The sequence below is a fragment of the Magallana gigas genome, chromosome 5 (assembly GCF_963853765.1).
Source record: "Magallana gigas chromosome 5, xbMagGiga1.1, whole genome shotgun sequence".
Taxonomy (NCBI): Eukaryota; Metazoa; Mollusca; class Bivalvia; order Ostreida; family Ostreidae; genus Magallana; species Magallana gigas.
This window is the reverse complement of record NC_088857.1, coordinates 52,403,838-52,427,216: the sequence shown is the minus strand read 5'-3', so window position 1 is coordinate 52,427,216 and position 23,379 is coordinate 52,403,838. Positions and strand designations below refer to the sequence as shown.

Here is a 23,379-nt window from a genome sequence, read left to right as displayed (position 1 = left end):
TGATTGAAGATAATAATGGTGCATGTAATCTACAGTGTGAAGGTCTGATAAAAAAGAAATCTTTTATGAATCTCAAAAACAATAAAGCTAATGGAGAAGATGGGACAAGAAATGAGTATATCAAAGCAACACAGACTAATGTTGCTGGTTTATGAAAACAATTCTTAAATTCGATTTTTCGATCTGGGAAGCATTATTGGTTGAAAAGGAATATTTATATGCACATATACAAAAACCATGTTATTAAAAAAAAAACAATCTACAAACTTGTTAATTTTTAAAAATCATATAGCAATTGAAGGTTGACGTTGGGAAAATATAATCGAAGGCATGAAAGGATCAGTGCTCATCGCAATCTGCACGAAATAGGAGATGTATCCTATTACATACTTCGCTGTAATTTATTGCAACAAGTATGAATTCAATGTTAATTAGCAAAAAAATTGACAGAACAAAAAAAATTATTAATTTTAAACTTATATATTGCCTAGTACGAAACACTTGGGGAGGGGGGGGGGGGGTCTGTTGTTTTTTATTTCTTTTGGATTTTTATGTTTGTATGTTTTTAAGAAAATTATACAATTTCATTAGAAAAAAATGCTCCACGGTCTATGATTCGCATTCTTCACATTGGTAGTAAACTGAGCGATCTATCCTATGCTCTCTCACGCTTATTATATTCATAAGATAACATTTATTATCTATTTTGTAATTATAATCTGTGTATACCGTTGTACAATGGTGCTGAGATAAAACAATAAAAAATTTAATGTAAGGTTATTTTTCTCAAAACATTACGTATTCCTCCACTGAACTATTTTGTTTATCTCCGGTAACCAAGTCGTGCCCTATAGAACAGGTAGTTTATCTTGAGCGAGAGGCGAGATCTGCGCGGGATTTGTGAGTCCGCCGATTTCCTTCTTCTCCTGTCAGTCAGTGGATGTTGAACCAATTTCAGTCATGAGAGGAGGATTGATTTTCCCGGACGTATAAATCTGGTCTTTCATATCTCCCTGATCATTTCTAGCGTGGAGAGTAGCCGACGCAACTGATGAATCTGTCCACCCCCACCCGACCGGGCCTTGACATCCTGTCCCCACACGGCCTCATCCCGCGGGATGACCTAAGCCTGCTGAGCATGCTGGTCAAGGAATATTTCTCAAACGTAAGTATCAAATTATTGTATCTTTTACCCAAAATTGGAATAGAGAATAGACATAATTCAAAATTTTTAAATGATAAAGAATTTAAAATCGCTTATTTCAATATTCACACGAACTTTCCAATTTAAGTTTTGCTTTGATATCAAGAAACAGGTGATGAAATCCGTAATTCGTGTAAATAAGATATTTTTTCTATAGTAAGTATAGACTAAGTTCCTGATCATAGAGCACGGTATATTCTTCAGTCGAGGAATCGCTTTACGATCGAATACTCAGTAACGTAAAGTAACATTCACACTAAAATTCTTTGTAAATTGTGAGAAATATAAACAAAACTTCATAACTATATATATAATTTGCTAGGTGTGGATATATATGTTGAAATAAAAATAGTTTTAAAAAACAATTCCAATATGGTAAATATCAATTGACTGATAATTGAAAATCAGTTATAATAAACACACCAAAAAATTTGAATATTATTAAAGTACTATATATCTTGTACAAGATTCCCACAACTTGATTGTATTTGGGAGTGGGTTTAAATAGGCCGTGCGTGTTAATTGCTCAATCCTACTGAGCCTACCAATAATACAAATTAACGTGTATATTCTGCGGATGATTTCATAGAGTTTGAACACATTGTGCTTTTAGATCAAAATTTTACATATTTTCAAACAGGAACCGATATAAAATAACAATGAGACATTTGCGATCTCTATATTTAATATGTATCTCATAATAGGGTCCATAATTAGCATTATTTTCCAGGAGAAAATAGAATGAGAAATGAGCTTAATTATAATTAGAGTTATTAGCAAATATGCATGTATCGCTATTTATCATAATACACGTAACTTAATTAAGCTAAGTATCGCGACTTCTTCAATTTAATACTGGTACCATTCATTTAATCAAAACTATGTTTTCTATTTAAAGTGAAGGAGATACCGAGTAAAATCAAACCTTATATGTTTGACAAGAAATTAAAGTCAAAATTAAAGCAATATGATGAAATGTATTCTTTTTAAAAATAAAAGAAATATACCGATAAAAAAATAAAAATAAATGATACCCCATATCAAAGCTCTAATAATAAACAAAATAATAAACAACACCCACCCCCTCCCTCTAAAAATAAAACGATACAAAAAGCAATAGAAATAATAACTGACAATAAAGTTGACAAAATATCATAAAAGTCGGCTAACATATAACAAGTTATAATAACATCCAATTCACAAGAGACAATGGACGAGGGTCGCTGATGACACGGTGATAACAGCGCGGAATACGGTGATGACGAGGATTAAAAATAGAGAATTCAAAACGATCAATGGAGTTATTGCACCAATACCATACATCAAATTCATGTTTCCATGCACAAAAAGAGAATCCTACGAAGCATTTTTATCAATGAAACGTGTTTAATGTAAGTTTGCGATAAAGCCTGTTCTCTAATTGTCTGCTGCTGAAACCTTGAAACCATCAGGGGCTTCAGCATAGGACGGCCGTTAATTCCCTTTCGTTGTTATCTTAAAATGGAACCTCTCCTCATCCTTCTAGGCACCTTTTTGGACACACGATGATTGGCCAAATAAAGATACATATACATGTAGATCTACCCAAAATTTGCGGTTACCACTTTACCTGATTAGAGTGAAATGAGAGGGTGGGATTTTTACAAACATATTTATTTTTTAAAATGTTTATGTTCAAAACATATTACTTACCCCCCCCCCCCCCCCCCGCCAAAAAAAAAATACCAAACTAAATATTTGAATAACAGCGTTTTGAGTACTTTGTTGTTTGCTTAATCCCTTCTATAACGATTGTTTTCTTCATATTTACGCGGTACATCTAAAATTGAATAGATAATAAAACTATTAGAACATTCGGTCCATAAAAATTAATGAAAACGTGACGAGCACTTGTTGTAGAAAAGTGAATCATGCGTAAATATGACTGATCGCGTGCACGATAGCGCGATGTTAGATTTGGATGTCTATAGACATATTCAAGAAATATCAAGGGGTGAATACCGTAACAGTGAAATATATTTGTATTCTTATCTTGTTTGAAGTGTTAAATACACGCAAAAACAAAACTGTGGGAAATGTTCAATATTCAATCGCAACTCATCTTGCTACAATCAACGTGGTGTCTGAAATTCTGAAAAGTTTTAGGGAATTAGGTGTTATAATTATTTATATTATATCTGTCAGCAAACAGAGGGGAAAATAAGGGGTTTATTTCATTAAAAGTCCATCTGCTTTGTAACAAAAATATAAAACCTATTTATTTGGAAATTACGGTTTAATTTGTACTTCATTTGCATCACATCGCAAAATCTTGTTTACGTTTGTTGGAAATGAGTCATTGAGATTTTTAAAACTATTAAATAATCATGAAAACAATTAGAACCAAACATATCTTTTGCATTATCTCTAAACAGCTCGAAATTGTTATCTTCTCAAATTTTCGGTAAAAGTGCGCTCCACTGCCAGTTTTAAATCCATTTCATTATCAGTTGTCAAATTTTGCTTCGACTTCTTAAAATCTCCGAGTGGTATAATTATACACCATTTTATTTTTGAATTCAGACGTCTTTTCGAGATAAAGGAATATTAAGAAATTAAAAGTGCAACAAAATCCTTTCAAAAGAGTGAGAGGGAGATAGGATTTGTTTGGTACATTGTCGCGTTCATTGAATTTTATTAATAGGAAAATCTTTTACGGTTTTATGTACATGTACCTATATATAGTGTCTAACATGCATATCATTTAGAACATTTGAAATTGGTCTTAAAAAATTACATAAAATGCTTTACAATTATAAGCAATAGATCATGCTGTAAAATAAACACTGTTTCCCATACTCCTAAGATAATACAATGTGTAAATAATGTTAAAAATGTGTTTAATGTTTAATAAGCAAAATATATTATAGTTTATGGTAAAGATTTATTTAAACACCATTTCATTCAATATAATACCGGTATATTGCAATGAACAAATTGAAAAACTCAAATTTTCAATATTGATAATACAACTCACACTACAGAAAGGATGCAAATGAGAGAGAGAGAGAGAGAGAGAGAGAGAGAGAGAGAGAGAGAGAGAGAGAGAGAGAGAGAGAGAGAGAGAGAATATGAATCCGGTGTTTGAAAAAATATGACTTGGTGATTTTTCATAGATATTTACAAATAGCTTTTTGTTGCTGCAATAATAGTATGTACTGTTTTAAATATTGGAACATTGATATTATGTCCATGGCTAGGATGACCATATAACATTTATTAATGTAAAAGTTGATGATCAGGACTAATTATATTATTTCTATGGCTTGAAAAAGTGTGATTCTACATGATTTATACTTTGGACATTTAAAAAATTAATGATAAGCATTTTCAACTGAATCTTCACAATTACCACACATTGCGGTTTCTGCTAAATCATGGTTATACATATCTGCCATTAAGATACTTGCATGGTTTCTTAATTGACTATGTAATATATTATATTTACGTGTTCTAAAATTTAAAAAGTTTATTACTTTCCCTACAAAAAAAATAGGAATTCATTAAACTCTTAAAATAGGATATACTAGAAGCGTTTCTAATGTGATCTGGTAAATTGAGCCATGGTTTGACAATAGAAGGGGAAAAATGTCCGGAAAGGTATTTGTCAATGAATTTGTTTCCTCTTTTAACACATTGAAATTAAGATGTCCTCTACAGCATATATCATTTTCATGACTACTTTCCAACCTTGCAGGGGAGATATTTTGATAGGAATTGTCTCCTTTTCTAACATTATTAATTTTTTTGACAATTTTAGTTTTCCGCAATGATTATTATATTTGATTTATTTGCAAATTATATTCATTTATTTTAAGAACGAAACAACTTGATTTTTAAAATTATTTACATCATTGGCTTTTTTACATAGCAACTTCATAATTTTATCAAAATAATGCTTAAATGAGCATTTCAAATTTTGAAGTTTTTGATTCTAAATTTGAATAAATTGTGACGGCACATAAAAAATTATCAATGAGTTTTTTGTTGTTGTTGAAAATTTCATACATCAACATTTTAAAATTTGGCCCATGATGAGGTTTGTCCTGTGCAGTACTTGGGCCATGTTTTCCAAGATTAACATTAGAATGCACAATATTTTTTCTAGAAAAATCAATGTTAACAGTTTTGTCGGCATTGAATTCAACGACTTTGTGACATTGTAATATCATTGTCTACAATAACATTTGAAGAAGCATAGGCGTCGGAACCGGGGGGGGGGGGGGGGGGGGCTAGGGGGGGCTTAGCCCCCCACTTGTTTTGCAAAGTTATACCTAACCATTAGAAACATAGCATGGTAGAGGGTTCAGCCCCCCCCCCCCCCCCCACTTTTTCTAGCAGGAAAGATTATTGTTCCTAAATTTACCTTGAAAGATTGAGAAGTTGGATTAAGAAGCATACTAGCCCCCCCCCCCCCCCCCCCCCCCCCGGATTAGGATTTCCATGATTTTGGGAATTACTTTTTTCTCAATATTTTTGAGGATTAGTCTAGCCCCCCCCCCCCCCCCCCACTTTCAATTTGCTTCCGACGCCAGTGAGAAGTATCCTCAGCAAAAAATCGTTTATGATTAATGATATATTGATAAACAAAAAAAAAACCCAAGAGAGAAACCAGCATTTACAGTTTCAGTACTAGATGTAAAACCATCTATTTCAGCTTTTTGTTGTCTATTAAACAAATAGTTCTCAATCCACCCCAAGATACTACCGCATATACCATATTTTTTTTTTATAGCTCAAATGTTTTATAGTATAGATTAAATAAATAACACATGTATACCCACTAACCAAAACTACATTAATTTTATTTTACAATCAGAAGGTTTTAAAAAAAAGATGTTGTTTTATATATCTAACAAAGTTCTGCAGTAATCAATTTAAAATTCCGTCATCATATACTATAAATCTTAGAGTTCGAAATCCCTGAAGAAATTGCACAACATCATTAAGGCGTCGAATACATGTATAGTGAGAAAAAACCCGGAATTGAGCAATTCTCCGGTGAAATCGTTTCATTTTAACATTTATTTCAGAATTTTGCGAACAACGCATTTCTGGTACCAACGTTATGCCAGCATGCACTGAGAAGCAACGCGTAAGAACAGCGTTCTGTTTCGATATTTCTAAATGAATATTTCCATACTTATTATGTAATAACAGCGAATGACTTGTTTTTTATATGAGCTTTAAAAGGAATATGATTGTATATGAATAATTCATGTCATTTTTAAGGGGCACCCACGACAAAATTTTTTTATCTGCCATCTACCCGAACGTAATGTCGAACCAAACTATCATAATAATAGTCATAATTCCATCAACAAATGAAAACCATCAACCAGATAGTCCAAAAGGACGTGTTCTTGATAGCATATTAAACTTTTAGGTGATCATTAAAAATGGCATAAATGCCATTTGTTACATTTAACTTCAATATACTAATTTTACGAATGAAAACTTGGTCCGCACCGGGACTGTGTTGTACTGTAGAGCCTATGTGAGGCTTTCTGTTGATTGGCTTCCCGGGCAACAATACAGAGCTATTACCAATAAAAAATGGAATGTAGTTCGTTTTTGTTTAATTCATTTTCCGTCCTCTTTTAACGGCAGTGATTTGGCTTAATGGGTCCCTCAACACAAAACTACCTGATGTCAAAGCGACCAAAAAAGAACAATGGTCCGATTTCTAGTAAGTCTTAATAACCGCTGGAGGTCCCCCGATGCCACTTATATCTCACGGAACTGAAAAACTTTGCCAAATGTCTGTCGTAATTGCACTTTCTGTAATGGCTCCGGAGAGTTTAAGACTATCAAGAGATGGACAAGAACACCTGTCTGAACTGCTAATTAATCAGAATACGAACATGAATGAAGAGTAAAGCTAACTTAACTTCCTAACTGTCAGGTCTAATTTGTTAATTGTGCGCTGGGTCATAGATCTGTGATCACTGCTATGTAATATATTGATGAGTAGTGCATTAGTTTGAGGCCAATGACTCTTACCCTAGCCTAGAATCAGCAATCGACAGTAGCTAATTAAGGGCCGAATGTTGTATAAGAATTATCTATGTGACTATAGTTTGACATGCGACTCCTAAATGCATATACATTTGAACTTTATTTCCTACATTATAATAAAATGAAACGGTTTGTATAAACTGAAACAAGAGAGCTATTTCAAGTTCGAATTTAAAACTATTAGTTATAAGCCGCGATACTATGCCAAACTTAGCAAATATGTACACGGGTATATTGGAAAGACATGCAATGACATCGACATATTACTATGAAAGTCTCTTAAGTAATGACGCAATTGTATTTCGTAGAATTTAATTGCGTAATATTCTTAGATAAGAGAACCTGGTCCAAGGATCATAAAGCTGTCTTAGACTTAAGTTAGAATTTGTATACGTAAATAAATTTTATTAAGTAAGTAACATACGATAGATATGTTAGCAAAAATACGTCATCTTACAAAGTAAACAGTGATTTTGCCGTAAATCACTTTGTCCGCGAACTTTTCTAACAACCCTATTACACGTGTGAGCTAAACTTAAAATGTGTTTTAAGATTGTTTTCTTAGCTTGTTACTTGTCTATCGACAATCTACAAGAATAAGTAATTTGTGATCAATATGAAATTTGACTTTAGTCATTAATCTTTCATGATCCTAGGGCCTGGTTTGATTTTTAGAAATATTTTTTCCGTTTCAGACAACCATTGAACCATGCAATAGATCAGAAAATGGTTCATATGACAACTGCCAGACAGTGACGATGGAGCGGCAGAGTATACCCACTGCTGGGGAGAAGATCTTCACCTACATGACACCTTTCATTTTTGTTATTGGAATTTTCGGAAACATCCTGTCTTTGCGAGTTTTTGTGACAAAGAACATGCGGAAACTCTCGGCAAGTTTGTACCTCGCTGCTTTGTCCACCGCCGATCTGCTGTCGTTGATCTTTTACGTCCTGATTGAGTGGATAAAGCGATCAATCTCTCCCGATCCCAGCGTTCCCGCGGCGCCATTTTTCGAACAAAATGGCATCTGTCAGATCCTGATCTACATGCAGTACATCTCTCGGTTTCTGTCCTCCTGGATCATCGTCTGCTTCACTTTTGAAAGGTACATCGGAGTCTGTCACACACTGAAAAGAAAAACGTTCTGTGACATGCACTCCACTAGAAAAATCGTCACGTCCGTCGTATGTCTCGCTGTGGTTCTCTGTATATACAAGCCCTGCATGACGGCCTCGGTTGAGGTGGGGCCGTATAAAATTAAAGTATGTTCCACGGACCCCAACCACCAAGACATGAGCTTTATACTGGACTGTATTTTTGTGTTTTGTATCATCTTTCTCCCCTTTGTTATCATTACCGTCTTGAATTCCATGATAATTCGTACACTCTATGTTCGAAACAAGCATCACAGACAATGTAAAGTGATCACTGAGGAGAGCATAATTCGCCTGGAGTTCACTGTCATCCTCATCGCTATTTCGTTTTGTTTTATCGCCCTCAATACACCGTACACCGCCATATGGTGTAAGCAGCATTTGCTGACGAGGTTTGTCAAGCAGATGGATGGCGACCAATTGCTGGTCGCCAATACGGGGTCCGAGATGACGTGGAATATCAACGTCATGTTCATTACCCGAACTATCTTTTATATGAACTATTGCGTCAACTTTTTCTTGTACTGTCTTACCGGGGCGTACTTCAGAAAGGAGCTGAGAATGTTGTTTATGTACAAAAGCAAAAACTACCAGAGTCAGTACCATCGGTGTTCTGTCCAAAATACCTCCTCAACTCCGACCCCAAACACGTGTGTCTAACACAGAATTTACTTCGAACACGTTTAAATCCCTTCTTTTTGTCACCGATTGTAGATTGTGCTTCTCGAAACTAAATATGACTGCACACTGAGTTGTTCTAAAAATGATCTGCTTTTTTGTATGACTTTGTTATGAGGAATGTTGTTGTGGTATTGATCTCACCAATAGATATAATCAAACATAAAACACTGTGATAATGTAGACACACGCCATCGTTACCCACTTGCTGTTAACCCCTGACCCCATTTCTGGTTGTTTATGACCCCTATATTTGTCAGTTGCTCTCATTAAAGCCAGAATTTAGTATTAACAATTCTTTTGCAATATCTATTCAACAAGCTGACGTCCTGATTTTATACTAACTTCCTATTCTTTCGACGTCCTGATTCGTTCCTTGCCTCCCTATTGTATATAACGACTTCCTGTTCTATAGATACATGTATCACGATTGGCTTTTTGCCTTCTGACTACTTGTAAATACCGAATTGTTGATGCAACGATATTCTGATGGGCTACTAAACTCATGTGTTAAATATCCTTTTAATATGAACAACCGTAACGATGATAACTTTAACAAATTGCTGAAATAAATTTTATAGCAATATGAAATGTCATCTTCATTTTATTGAGATTTGTAATTCAATATGATTTAACAAAAAGAGAGAGATATACAAACTCATGCCATTCATATGCATCTATTAAGGGTCTTTATCAAAGCCCAATTATATTTTTGTCACCCTGAACAAAATTGATCTTTTATTCAATAGTTGTTATTTCAAAGAATTTAAAACATTTTTCTTCTTATAAAAACAATAACTAGTTTAAGCCTTATTCATTATAAAGTGACAGGTCGCTTCACGAATTATCGTAATCGCTCTTTTTTTTTAACAAATTAGAAATCTTGTACAATAATATTTTATCACTTTCCCCTGTCGGATATTATGGCAAAAAATCGTTATCTTAGAGAAAGAACCCATGCTTATACCCTTGAATAACCCTGCCTACATCAAAAGTTTTGTATTCGGTGTCATAAACTTCCATATTTTTGAATTTTTATGATTGATATTTGAATCGATATCTTATACTTTGTAAGTTTGTTTTTAAATTGCAAATGGGTCTTTGCTGAGGTGAAGCACGTATCTAAATATCAGTGTATAATTGTCATTTTGTCCTTAACAAGTAACTGTTATATTTATTTCTTAATTAATGTTTTGTTGTTTCGCTAATGTTCATTGCTATTTACAAAATATCATGGAAAATTAAAAAAATGGTAGTTCCAAATGAAAGTTTTGTTAATTTTTCACCAACTTTTTTTTAGCCCTAAGAATACCACAGACAATCTGCATTCAGTGTTTAAAAGTGCCAAGTGACATATACACATCTGCAATAAAGTTTCACTGAAATCGATCGGTCAATCAGTCGAATAAAAATCTGTCATATCCGCTGCCGCTAATTCAAATTACTGTCTTTGCTATTTTGTTTCATTTTGTTCTAGAGGAGTAAAACCTTAAGTCGTTCCCCGATGGCCAAGACACATTGGTCATCTTTAACAACTCTCGGAAGATGGTGGATTCTATTGGTAATACAATGTCGGTACAGCCGACTGATGACCTTCAATAGCAAGAAACAGAATCAATAATGAATATCAAAAGTGTAAATTAATCTAAAAATCTCAGCTGCATACACTGTAATTAAATAAGGATCGTTAAACACCTCCTAAATAAAGTAACATTGATTATATCTAGCTATATAGATATCAATGTTTGAAGTCTTTCTTAATATCTGTCACCACTAGCTACATTAAATAGTCCTATCTGACTGTAGAAAGAATCGTGATATGGCTTCAACGGCTTTGAAATAATGTTTTCATTTCTTTCTTTAAACTTTGATAACGACTCAGATCTATTATCATGGAGAGGCATTGCGATGTTTAAATAATGGCGTGTACAAAAACCAGTCCGTTACGACAACAGTCAAGGGAACTGGTAAAGCTAGTCAGTTGATCACGAACATGATCTGATTCAACGAGTCAGTTTCATAAACATTAAAAGGATCTACATGTTATCACGTGATCACCAACAGAAACTGATTTAACTAGTCAAATGTGTAAACATTATAGAAAGTACATGAGAACACGGACAGGAACTGATTTAACTAGTCAATTGTGTAAACATTATAAAAAGTACATAAACTAATTAAACAAGTCAATTACATAAACAGTGAATAAACTGCATGTGATCACGAACAAGTACTGATTTAACTAGTCATATAGGTAAACATAATGGGGACTACAGTTACCTGAACATTTTTAGAAACTGCTTGAATGCGTTACCAACAGCAGAAATTAATAATAACGTTTGTAGGAACATCATGAAATGAATACATTAAGCTACTTAAACAAGAAGTATAAAGAGCGGCATAAAGTCATCTCTATAAAAAACCATTCAAATTAAACTTTATTTCATGTATCACCTAATGGAAAATTTATCAGTGTCAATCTATTAATACAATGAATAACTTGTATGTAAAGGGCTGATAAATATCGCAATTGTAACCTGCACTGGCGGTAACTCGTAGTGATAACCACGTCATTTAATCCCTTTCAAAATGACGCTTTCTTCTTCACCGATCATCTACCATGATTTCAATGAAAAATAAATTTATTTAACTATTTCAATTACTCACTAGTGCCAGGATACATTTTGATAATCATAATTTTCAAATATAAACGTGTATTATTAAAACAGAGTTTATATTGGATGGCAATACTTCATTTAAGTTCTGTATTGTACGATTCGCAAAATGGGAATTCTATATTCAAAGTAAGAAATGAAAGGTGAATCAACGTCAGCAGAAATGAAGTTTTATTCCATTGCAATCCAAGAAGCCTATGGCGTTGATCTTATTATTGATAATAAAGGTTAATATTAGAAGAATAAATATTCCATTTATTAACATTTATAGAAGAGGACGAAAATATGATCGAATAAAAAGACCACCCCTCCTAAAAAAAAGTACTAGTAATTACTCAGTATAGGGGAGGGACTCAGTCTCTCCTGGACCTCCTTGTTGGTCAGTGTGGGGATAATCGAGTAATAATAATAATGATAGCAAAGGTTACAGTATGTAAATGTTTAAACCATTTTGTTGTATGTTTGTAAATATCGGGGAAATAAAATTCTAAAGTATCAAAATATCACGACAGCCCACTTGTTCTGCACTCCAAGCTCCCCGATCTGTATCACTGCCTCGCTGATTGTTACTTCATGTAATGCAATTATAACCGAGGGATCGGAATGCTTGCCCCTAGACGTCTTGCACTGCGGTGGGAGATCCGAGTGTTGTCTGGGCAATTAGGGGCTCTGCGTCCCAAACTCACCGATACGCCATAAAACTCCGGGATTGGAGAGATAGACACGACCAAGATCAGCGGAATCTGGAGATACAGAGCGGGATTAGTACTCTAGCACTCAGATAAAGCCAAATGTTGCAAGGAAATAAGGTTTGATATCATGCTTTGGTTGGGAAATTTCCAAAAAACTTTCTATTTACACAGGAACTGTAATACTCAATGAAAACGCAATCACACCTTAAAAATACTCACAAGACAGAACAAGATGGTTTAAAAGTATATAAGAGCAATAAATTATTTATCTTTCTGCTTATCTGCTCTCTTGATTTTTTAAATTCAATAATTTCTTAATTTGATATCGTTAATGTTTGAAAAGATTTTCACTTGCTGTCAAACAAATTTATTAATTTCAATTTTTTTAACCAATAGTTTAAGTGACCAGTCTTCTTTTACATCGATTGGGAATTCGAAAACCATTATTAACCAACAAAATAACAGAAAAGTGTCACCTTAGTGTTAAAAACTCTACAATCCAGGGCTGCCCTCAGAACACCAAATAAAGGTTCCTCTCGACAATAACAAGAACAATAAGATATTTATAAATCCAATATTTTTCCAAAACGGGCATAAAAAATGGAACGAAAGTAACGTCAAAAAATCACCAGAAAAAAAAAATAGATTGTGTGACTGAATTGGACAAATTTTTAATCACGCTTAGGTTATTCAAATCGGGGTTTTATGCCGAAAACACGACAATAAAGGGAATGAAAAAGGAAGATTTGAAGATCAGATAAATAATTAACATTTAACTGCGCTGATTATGTGTCATTCGAGAGGCTCCGTACATCTGACGTCGCATTAACTTGGCAATTTTGTCCACTTCTTCAAAACTCTTTAGAGAGACATAAAAACACATTGGACTCGCTAACCGGTGACTTGATCTTGTTTCTCTGTCTGTCTCTGTATAGGTATATATGTAGCCAATGAGAACAGTTTGTCAATCAAATAAGTAATATTTCAAAGGTTGCAAATGCAGAATGCAAATCTATAAGACGCAAGTCAAATATAAATATAAAAGAGGCCCAGGGGCCACATCGCTTACCGGATCAACAACAGCCAAAACTCTGATCAAATCAGCATTACAGTATCAGAATCAATATATATCTTGACAATCAGGTACAGTACGTCTTGTACTTAATCTGCACAACCTGTGCTTTCACACAAGTTTCAGGTTTTTTTTGGCTGAATGCTTTTCCAGAAGATTTTCAGAGTTTTCTCTATATCATCCTTTCTTAACAAATTTTGAGCCCTCCACCTCCACTGTGGTCTCAACATACCATACCATACTATTCCCCGCAACAAACTTAAATCTACAGTACATGATGATGCTTCCACCCAAATTTAAGCTTTTCTGGTCAAAATTTTTGCAAAGATTTTAAAAGTTTTCCTCTTGTTCTTATGTAAAATTTGATCACTACATTGTGGCCCCAACATACCCCCAGGGACCATGATTTGAAGAAACTTAAATCTACACCAGCTGAGGATGTTTCTACACCTGAGCTTTTCTGGCCTAATAGTTTCTGAAAAGATTTTCTAAATATAATATTCTTATGTAAAAATTTACCTCCCTCCATTGTGGTCCCACCCTACCCCCGGGGATCATGCTTTGAACAAAATTAAATTCACACTATCCAAGGATGCTTCCACTCAAGTTCCAGCTTTTCAGGCCTAATTTCAAAGAAGAAGATTTTTAAAGAGTTTTCTCCATATATCCCTTAAAACATTCCTCCCCAATTGAGGCCCCATCCTCCCTATAGCACTATGGTTTGAACAAACTTTAACCAACACTACCTATGTATCCACAGAAGTTCCAGCTTGTTTTTAAAAAATTTTGAAAATTACCAACAGTTTTATAATTATTCTTAATTATCTCCTCTCTACAGACGGCGTGGCCCTTAAATTATACACTTAACTTGACTTAACTTGAATTTCCTTCACCCAGTGATGCCTTGTGCCAAGTTTGGTTGGAATCGGCCCCGTGGTTCTTGAGAAGAAGGTGAAAATGTGAAAAGTTTACGACGACGACAACGACGCAAACAACGACAGAAAAATGTTTATCAGAAAAGCTCACTTTAGCCTTCGGCTCAGGTGAGCTAATAAATGAATGGAAGCAGAATCCACGGCTTAACAAGCTGATTTATTTCTCATTGCTGTCACATTAGGTAGACCCCATTGACTGTAAATGATGCCTTAAACATTGGGTATTTTTTTATAAAAATAAATATCATCAAAATTCGATGATAATCGTTACTACTAATGAACAGTGCGTGACAAAGTTTACAGTCCAATTTTTACACAAGGTACATATCTCAATTAAACAGGTACACAAGTATATCCCTTATATCGGGTTTACATATCTTGATACAAAATAGTTGCAGGTATTTAAAAAATCAACATGAAAGGAGAGATTTTACATTAAAAGAAACGAATTAAACATGTTCTTTGACAAGAAAGATGATAACCACAAATAGCATAATATGCAATCCAATCAAGACTATCGATACAAACTCTTGTGGATACCGAGATAAACAGAATAAAATTGTAAAAATACATTTACAATAAAATTTTTAAGAATAAAATTCTGCAGTCAGTTTTGACAAAATGAGTTTCGATTTGTGTGAAAAATTTTCAGTAATATATTACTCTAAGTGCATGGTTGCGGGTGAGATTTGGTCATTGTGATTCACGTGTACGCATATATTTCAAAACTTAAGCCAATGTGATATACTATAGTAGTCTTCAAGAACATTTGGCCCATTTTCGGAAAAGTTGGGGGAAGGGGGGGATAAAGATGGACTTGATTTGACAAATCATACTATTATAACTATGACGTATATTATTCCTGACCTAAATCAAAATAATGGATACAACAACCAGTTTAAGTATTTAATTAAATATCTAAACATAAATCATGATAACGATTACATTTTTCAAAATATAGCCAACAATGTTGCGCTGTAATAAACGCCATAATCCAGACTCGAGTGTCATGCAGTTTAGCCTACCTAAAGATTGTACACAACATACAGATATATTAATCCAGATTTTCAATGAATTTGCTGGAAAAAAAAAACATTGAACAAGCTAAAATACCCTTAATTTACTATTAACAAATCAAACCTCAACAATAAACTACAGAATCAAAGACTCAGTGACTAGCCTACAGGAAACACGTGACAATCAGATGTGCACCAGCCACGCTCTCCCTTCTCCATCACAGACCAGTAACTGATTTTGGCGGGAAATCGACATGCCTCGAGGACTGGTCGGGTGGACCTCCAGGATACCGAGCAGTTTCCCCTGGGGGGACAGTTTGACGATGTCGCTGCCCGCGCTGTCAGATACATACACGTTGTTCTCAGAGTCAGTGGCCACGCCTTCCGGAACCCAGCCGGGTAGCCCGTCAAAGAATTTACTTATACCTTGTCCCTCCTGGAATTTCTTCACAATAGTGGAATTTTTTTCAGTAAAAAAGAATGCTTTGTTTTCATTTAGAGCAATATAATTAATTTTCAATTTCTTTCCTAATGGCAGGTATCGGATTCTCTTCCCTTTTGTAGTATAACATCTAAGTTCAGGAAAATCGGCGTTTCCTATAATCACTTCTTTCCCGATGGTCTTCGCTATCGGGTAAGGGTTTGTTCGATTCGTGGTACTTTGGTAATAAATCTTGGTAAAAGATTCGTTTCTCATATCCAAGTGTACACCAGATGGAAAGTCTGAAGCAACAACACCATCAACACAAGCTATTCTATCGATCAAACCTTCTTGTATGTACTTCTGCCAGAGAAACTCTCCTCCATCTTGGAAGACTTTGATTGTTTGATTAGCCTTGTCACCGACGGCGAACTCTGTGTCTGTCAGCCATGCTATATCGAAAATTTCGGGTGAATTTTTATCATGTATCGTAGATAATGAAATAATTTGAAAATCATTGACATTCAATGTTGCAATAATGCCCTCGTCATCAACAGTTTTTTCACTTTTTCTAGGCACAACTGGCACATTAAATGGGCGACGGTTTGCATTGTTGTCTGCATCATCGTCATCCTCAGTTTCTTCAACATCAGAATCCTCAACCTCCTCGCATCCTTTAAATTCAACCTCTTGTGGATGCGATTGGTGATCTGTTCCAGCAGCACCACTCTCTGGGAAGTCTGTTTTGGGTTTGTCACCCCTGGCCTCTGGTGTTGGGATGCGTTCAGCGTTATTTCCCCTTTGTCGTGTGTAGAGATTTTCCTGGAGCCTTTCATTCACTGATCCTGTCATGACAACAGCGCTTTTAACTCTTGGAATCTCCAATTGACTAACAGGTCTCTGCTCAGACACCGACACACTGAAAATTGTGGGAAAAGACAACTCGTTAACGTTGACGTTTATTTCAGGCATGGGCGGAAATTCAAGTTGGGCTCTTTTACGGTCGCCCTTTTTTACTCTCTGCAGCAAATCTCTAAAATGGACGCACTCTCCTTTAAGGCCCTCTTGTTGAAGCTTTTCACAGAACAGTCGCGATTTCTGTGTGCTTTCGGAACGTTTCTTTTCTAATTCCATCGATTCTGATAAGAGCATTTTCACAGCCTCAAATGGCTGAGATATGGCCAATTCTGCAGCAGTTGCTTGCTGTTGTATTTCTTGAATCAGACGTTCACGAGCACTGTGGACAATCTGCAGAAGAGTTTTCTCTTTGTTTGTCACCTCCTGAAATCTCTTAGCCATCTGCATATCGGATTCGCCATCACATTCTTCTAAAACTTTGTACATTTCAAGTGCATTAGACAAATTGTCTCGTACCTCTTCAACAACATCTTCTAGAGGTATAAATGTATGTTTTTTGTGGTCGGAATGTTCGCATTCAGAACATACAGGTGTTTCGCACTTTGAACAAAATTTTCGTAATTTTTCATCGTGAGAAATGCATTTTGACTCATATAGTTTTCGGAGCTCTGGCCTGTGTTGGGGGTCTACTCTTACATCGTCAAGCGTCACCACCTTGTGACGCTTGGTGACCGTGGTGCCGCAGTGACGCCCGGCACACGCCAGACACAGCCAATCACCGCAGGTCAAACAGCGAGATGATGCCTCTTCCCAGTCACCCTGGCCTTCACAGAAAGTGCAATAAAAACTGCAGTTGGAGTTGGTGATCTCCTCCACTCTTCCTATGTTCGTTACAAAGATGTTGGTCGTCAGAGAGTCAATAGAATCACTGGGCAAACGTGTGTGAGTTCCGCAAAGTTCGCAAATAACGACGTCTTTCTTTGTAGCTTGTTCCTGTTTAATAACAAGACATTCTTTACAGAAAGAGTGCAGGCAGTCTAAAATACGCGGATCCGTAAACCTCCCTCCGCATATTCCACAATTCAATAGAAAATCTCGCTCTGTTCTGTTTAACGCCTCCGCCATGTTCTGAAAAAGTGATGAGAGAACATTTACTAGTTTGACCTGCTCAGAGTATATGAAGTAAAATTTATATTGAATGCGAATTCAAATTTCCATGAGTAGTCTTTTTTATTATACCCACATTTTCAATAACATGTACATTTGTAAAAATACGATATTTTAAATTTCCGTTTATTTCAAAAAAGTTAATTTAATATGCAGCGAAAATAAACAGGTCCCTGGATGCCCAGGCTAAACATTATCTTAAATGAAAAAATCAAAGATATTTGATGGATAAAAAACGATTTGTCAATCTCAGTTTAAAATATTGCTAAAAATAAAAATTTTCACTGCAAAATTAAAAGTTATTTAAGAGTATCAGGAAAATAATGAAATTGTGCAAGGTGTCTGTTTTTAAATTAAAATCCTTATAAGAAACTTATTTTGATATTTGTCAAACATTCAGAATAAAACGAGGGTACCTGAATGAATGAATTTAAACGACCTCCGATCCTAAGCAATGTTCGACAACTCTAAATCATACGGATTTTTTTTATTCGTCCCATAAATCTGCCTTTTATATTTAGACAAATTTAATTAGACTTGAAGTGTCAATATTACGCAAAGCCATGCAACAAACTGTTTGGCTTAGTGGGTCCCATGGCTCTATTAGTGACCTACTACCTAAAGGTAAAGGGGTTCGAGCCATCGGTTACAACCGGGTTTTTCTAATTTGATATCAAGTTGTATACGTTATTTACTCCATTACATTCATTGTGGTCAAAATTGCAATAACTTTGTAAAATGCATGGATAACATCCAAAAATTTCTTTTTATTTTAATTCATTTAGTCTGAAGGATAAATAAAATTTTCATGATGAAAAAAATACGTTGTGCTGAGGATCGGAGAACCTAAAAGGCTCATCTCTGATAAGTACTATGTGTATATACATTTCTGTTTAAAATCGCCACAAGTGAAGAAAAAGTGAAACAAGGATCAGTGTATGAAAGTTTCAGTTTAAAAATTTTTCTTTACACACTTTTGAGGATATTTGTCGTCAAATGAGTTTTTAATATGACTTTATTTAATTTAAACAAAGTTTTTATTTTGTGGTTCATTGGGACGCTATAGCATTAAGCAAGCATTATGGGGAAAGATATCTTCTTGGCCGAATAAAATAGAACAAAAACAGTCTTGTTCGCCTATTAAACAAAATTGTGAGCTCCGTATTTTGCATGTTGTTTAAACTTTGGTTGACAATTAAAACATTAAGTAATTAAACATTTAAAATGTAAATTATATGAAATTAAAAAACAACAACAAACTTTCAGCCCAACTAGACGTATTAGATCGTATTGACAGACATAAAGACAACGTACAGGTACGTGTTTGTCGTGGAATTTTTTGCTGGTGAAGCGAGTCGTGTTACATCTGAGAATTAGCGTTGAGAGTCATTTTGAGCAATTTGGAATGAAATGTTTTAGTGAAAATATTTTGAATTGAATTCAAACATTGATATTACAATATACATGCAATGCAAAATACTTGTATAACAATAGGGGGTTACAAATACATGCAACTTTCGCATTTCTAAATACTTTGTACACTGCTTACAAAGTACATGTACTTGATTTTCATCCAACATTGATTATGAGGTTTTATGTTGTAAGGAACAGTAATGTCCAGCCTCAATTAATGCAAAGGTAATAATTATATATCAACAGATTTGTAAGACTTGGACCAGAGATTTCCTTAGAGCTGTACCTTTAAGGTTCAGCAGCTGGTGAAATGCATGTTTTACTCTTTATATGTTGGTTATGGCATATATGACGCACCGTACTTATGATTCCTCGCGTCATCAAATTATTGTGTTATCAGTTTTAATAAAAATTTAAAAATTAGATATTTGTATATTCAATACAATTTACAAGTTATGATGATAAATATTTAGGCCATACGATTCTCTCTCTCTCTCTCTCTCTCTCTCTGTTTCTCTGATAGTGATAAACAAACACATACGAGATATATCAGATTTAGAGAGGTTACACCCCATATTTCCTTAAATTCTTGCCAAGCAAACAAAAGTAATCAATTATATATTAAAACAAAAATTGATTAATTGAGTCGCATAACAATAAATAAACTTTTTGACTGAAAGACAACAAAACAAATTCATGCAATTATGCCTACATTATCAGATTATGTACAATTGCATTCTTTGATTATCGTCCGCACTCCATGTATGACTCCCTGTGAATATGTAATATACTTACAGTTAGAAAGTTTTACATACAATCAATCTCAAGCTGTTTGTTTGCCCTTCCTCTTGTTTCCGAGTAAAATAAGAGGTTTTACTTTCGTTTTAATCAAATTGAAGTATGGAAGCCTCGTAAAGACTTTTATTTTTTCAACTCGATATCGCATCAAACCACTGCCGCTGTAACGAAGAATATTGACCCGGGATTTAAAATTGAACGGGGTCATTTTTCAACGTTGAATTTTTATCCGGGGGGTGGTTGTTCAACGAAAATTATGAAATACTGGTGTAAAGTGATAAAAACAGCTTCTAGCATAAATTGGGCGAGGGATATAAAAACTGAACTGTATTATGTATGAGTTAAATTTTGTTCTTCAATGCCCATAATATACTAGTGGAAAAAAGAAACTGTGCATTATAAAATTTATTATAATTTTTCTATATCTATTATTTGTATTTATAAAATTTAAACAATCGATAATGGTAATGTTTTTGACAATATCGGATGGTAACCGTCCAGGTGCACGGACTTTTTCATGGTTAGTGAGCACCTGTTGTATATTGAAGAATTTGTACGCACGAGTTTTACGGGCCAATACTGTTTGGAATAAGAACTGTAAAGGATTTGTTTAAACTTTTTTGTGTGCGTAATCGTACTTATATCGTCTGCGCGAGCAAAACATCAGACCAAGACGTCCAGCGGTGCGCCCAGTACTGCTTCAACGTGATCGTATCGCCAGACTAGCGTGGTGCACACGACATCTGCGATTCAGAATACAGGACTGGGCCAATATTCTGTTCACTGATGAATCCAGATTTCATTTGGATATTTGTGACGGCCGTTGTAGTATACTACTTCAAATCACTAAGTACATGTATATCTAAATAAATCCAGATGTAAATCTACTCTGGTTGTTCTCGGTATATATATGTAATAGGACGGGTTGGGTCAGAATCACACTCTGAAATATGTTTACCGTTTCCTATGTATTATAATTTATTTCCCAGGTTCTTTATGATTTGAGATTCTGCTTGGTCTTAATTTTAAGTTAAAGAATATATATTTTTCACCTTTTGACACCGTTCAACACACTGTAATGAAAAACACCAGCTTCAACAAACAACAATATTTATTTACGACTTTATAGAAAATAACAAAAACAAAATAATTATAACAATGGTAAATTCCTGCCGAGTATAAACCAAAAAAATGTTACTATCAAAAATTCCTATCAAAAATCCCTATGAACACCACCATCAAAATCATCAACAAAAATCACCCCCCCATCCTAGCGTACGGGAACGCTAGCCCACCTAGCCGGGGGAACGGCCTAGGTTTAATACAAAAATCCCTTTTAATAAGAACCTAACACTTAACTTTTAGTTTAAGGGCCAAAAATAATTCAACAGGAGCAAATGACGACGACAAAATGATCAAATTATTCTCCTAACGGGTGCAACCTGTTAAATACCTAATAAACCATGTTAGAGAAGTGAGAAACTTACAGCAAATCAATGCTTAACAAGTCCCCAAGAAACTACGAATTTCGGGGCTTTATATAGCAACCACGACAATAGAAAAATATAACGTTAAATCTAGTGAATAGACTGTAAGGGTATGACCTTTGACTGTATTTAGCACCACCCGAAAAAGGTTACTTCCGGTATATTAACCAATCGAAAAGTATAAACAAAACTGGACATTTCCTATGATGATCGAACACGTGTGAAGGATTATTATCGATCTATATGGCAAAACAAACCTATTTATAGTAACCACGGAAGTAAGTATATTAACTAAAAACTTCCAACTATTATTAGAAACAAAAGTAGGGGCAAATAGGGAATACATAACGTAACTTGAACCCATTCCTGCTACACTCCCCCCTGCTTAAGAATAAATGATATAATCATTTATTTTAAGGATAAAGTTATACATAATCATAGCAGGAATTTATATAAAAATAAAACAAACATTTTTCTTTCCCTACAAACAAAATATAAAATTCAACAATGAAATCAATATATGGCCAGTGATTAACAATCATTATTAAAACATAAAATAAAACTCTAATGGCCAAATATTTGTATACCCTGCGTACCTACTAAATTTAATCTAACAGTTCCTTAATCTAACAACCTTCTCTTTACTATTCGGCCCCCAGAGTTTCTTTGTAACTACAACTGTCTCGGTGTCATAAGCGAACACCACCTGGTCCCGGGAGTTGGTGTCCTCTTTTACTAAAGGGGTCGCGATCCCCGCAACAAGTGACCTCCGCCGCCTGGCCTCTTCATCCCGAAACTGTCTCCTATTGTCTGTGATCTCACAGATTGGCATAAGGCCATTCCCTGGATTATGGTACTTTCTATTGGGAAAAGTCTTCAGCTCCAGGTCCTCAGTTGGCTGATTTGGGTGCACCCGACCCATATGTCGGCTGACTTGGTTCTTCCTCATTGTCGCAAACCGACACAAGGTGCACTGATATCCATGAATATATTCCATATGTATCTCTGCCCAATGTCTCCGACATTTAGCCATACATTCCAAGAAGATGTCGCATCCGTCGGCCGGACATCTCATTCCTCCTTCCTGCCAGACGGGACGGATATCTCTGTCAAGCTCCATTAACTCCTCTTCGCTCACTAATAGGTCCAAAACAAAATCCTCCATAGATATTTCTGAAATTATTTATGACAATTAAGTACGTACCATATATACAGATCATTATTCATTGTCCGAGTGTACTAGTAATTACAGGGTTTGGAAAAGAGCGCTCAACAGACCAGCTGTTTATATATATTCCAATCCCCTTCTTACAAACAAAAATTAACCAGTAATCTAATGAAAATTTCTGCATAAAAGATATTGATATAAAGAATTTGTTATTATTTTTAACTTATCTGCAAATTATGGAGAATAGATCTCTCTTGGCTTAACTATTCTCCCAGTTCTTGTTTTCACAGGAGAATTATGTACAGGTTGCACCAGAGAATCATCAGAAATTTGTGAAGGGGAAGTTTCGCTCAGATTTTCTTCATCAGCCTGGAAGCTCTCTACCTCTTCCAGCCAATTGATAGGAGGTTGTCTCCCTTGGAATGGTTTCAGGTGATCCACATGGACGACTATGGGATTTTTTTCAGAATTTAACTGTATTTCGTATGTAACATCTGAAATTCTTTTTATTACCAGATATGGCCCTGTCCAACCTTGACCTAATTTATTGGAAATCGCAGGCAAATACCATCTCCAAACCC

At 34.9% G+C, this 23,379-nt stretch overlaps 2 protein-coding genes across 5 annotated transcripts; one reads left to right on the top strand and one right to left on the bottom strand.

Moving 5' to 3' along the window:
• Positions 1–869: 869 nt before the first annotated feature.
• On the top strand, positions 870–10,354 carry LOC105318089 (probable G-protein coupled receptor 139). Its single transcript, XM_011415015.4, has 2 exons — positions 870–1,165; positions 7,957–10,354. Exons 1-2 carry the CDS (start codon positions 1,052–1,054, stop codon positions 9,076–9,078), a joined length of 1,236 nt encoding a protein of 411 aa, XP_011413317.3. The 5' UTR covers positions 870–1,051; the 3' UTR covers positions 9,079–10,354.
• A 4,254-nt stretch (positions 10,355–14,608) lies between these two features.
• Positions 14,609–20,293, bottom strand: LOC105325129 (E3 ubiquitin-protein ligase TRIM56). Of its 4 annotated transcripts, none has more exons than XM_034446849.2 (2): positions 20,141–20,293; positions 14,609–17,893 (listed from the first exon to the last, which is right to left on the bottom strand). In XM_034446849.2, the coding sequence occupies exon 2, from the start codon at positions 17,888–17,890 to the stop codon at positions 15,671–15,673; it is 2,220 nt and encodes a 739-aa protein (XP_034302740.2). In that variant the 5' UTR covers positions 17,891–17,893; positions 20,141–20,293; the 3' UTR covers positions 14,609–15,670. The 4 variants fall into 4 exon arrangements, with proteins under 4 accessions (XP_034302740.2, XP_034302743.2, XP_034302755.2 ...); XM_034446852.2 differs by having other exon boundaries at positions 20,161–20,269; XM_034446864.2 differs by having other exon boundaries at positions 20,075–20,255.
• Positions 20,294–23,379: the final 3,086 nt, after the last annotated feature.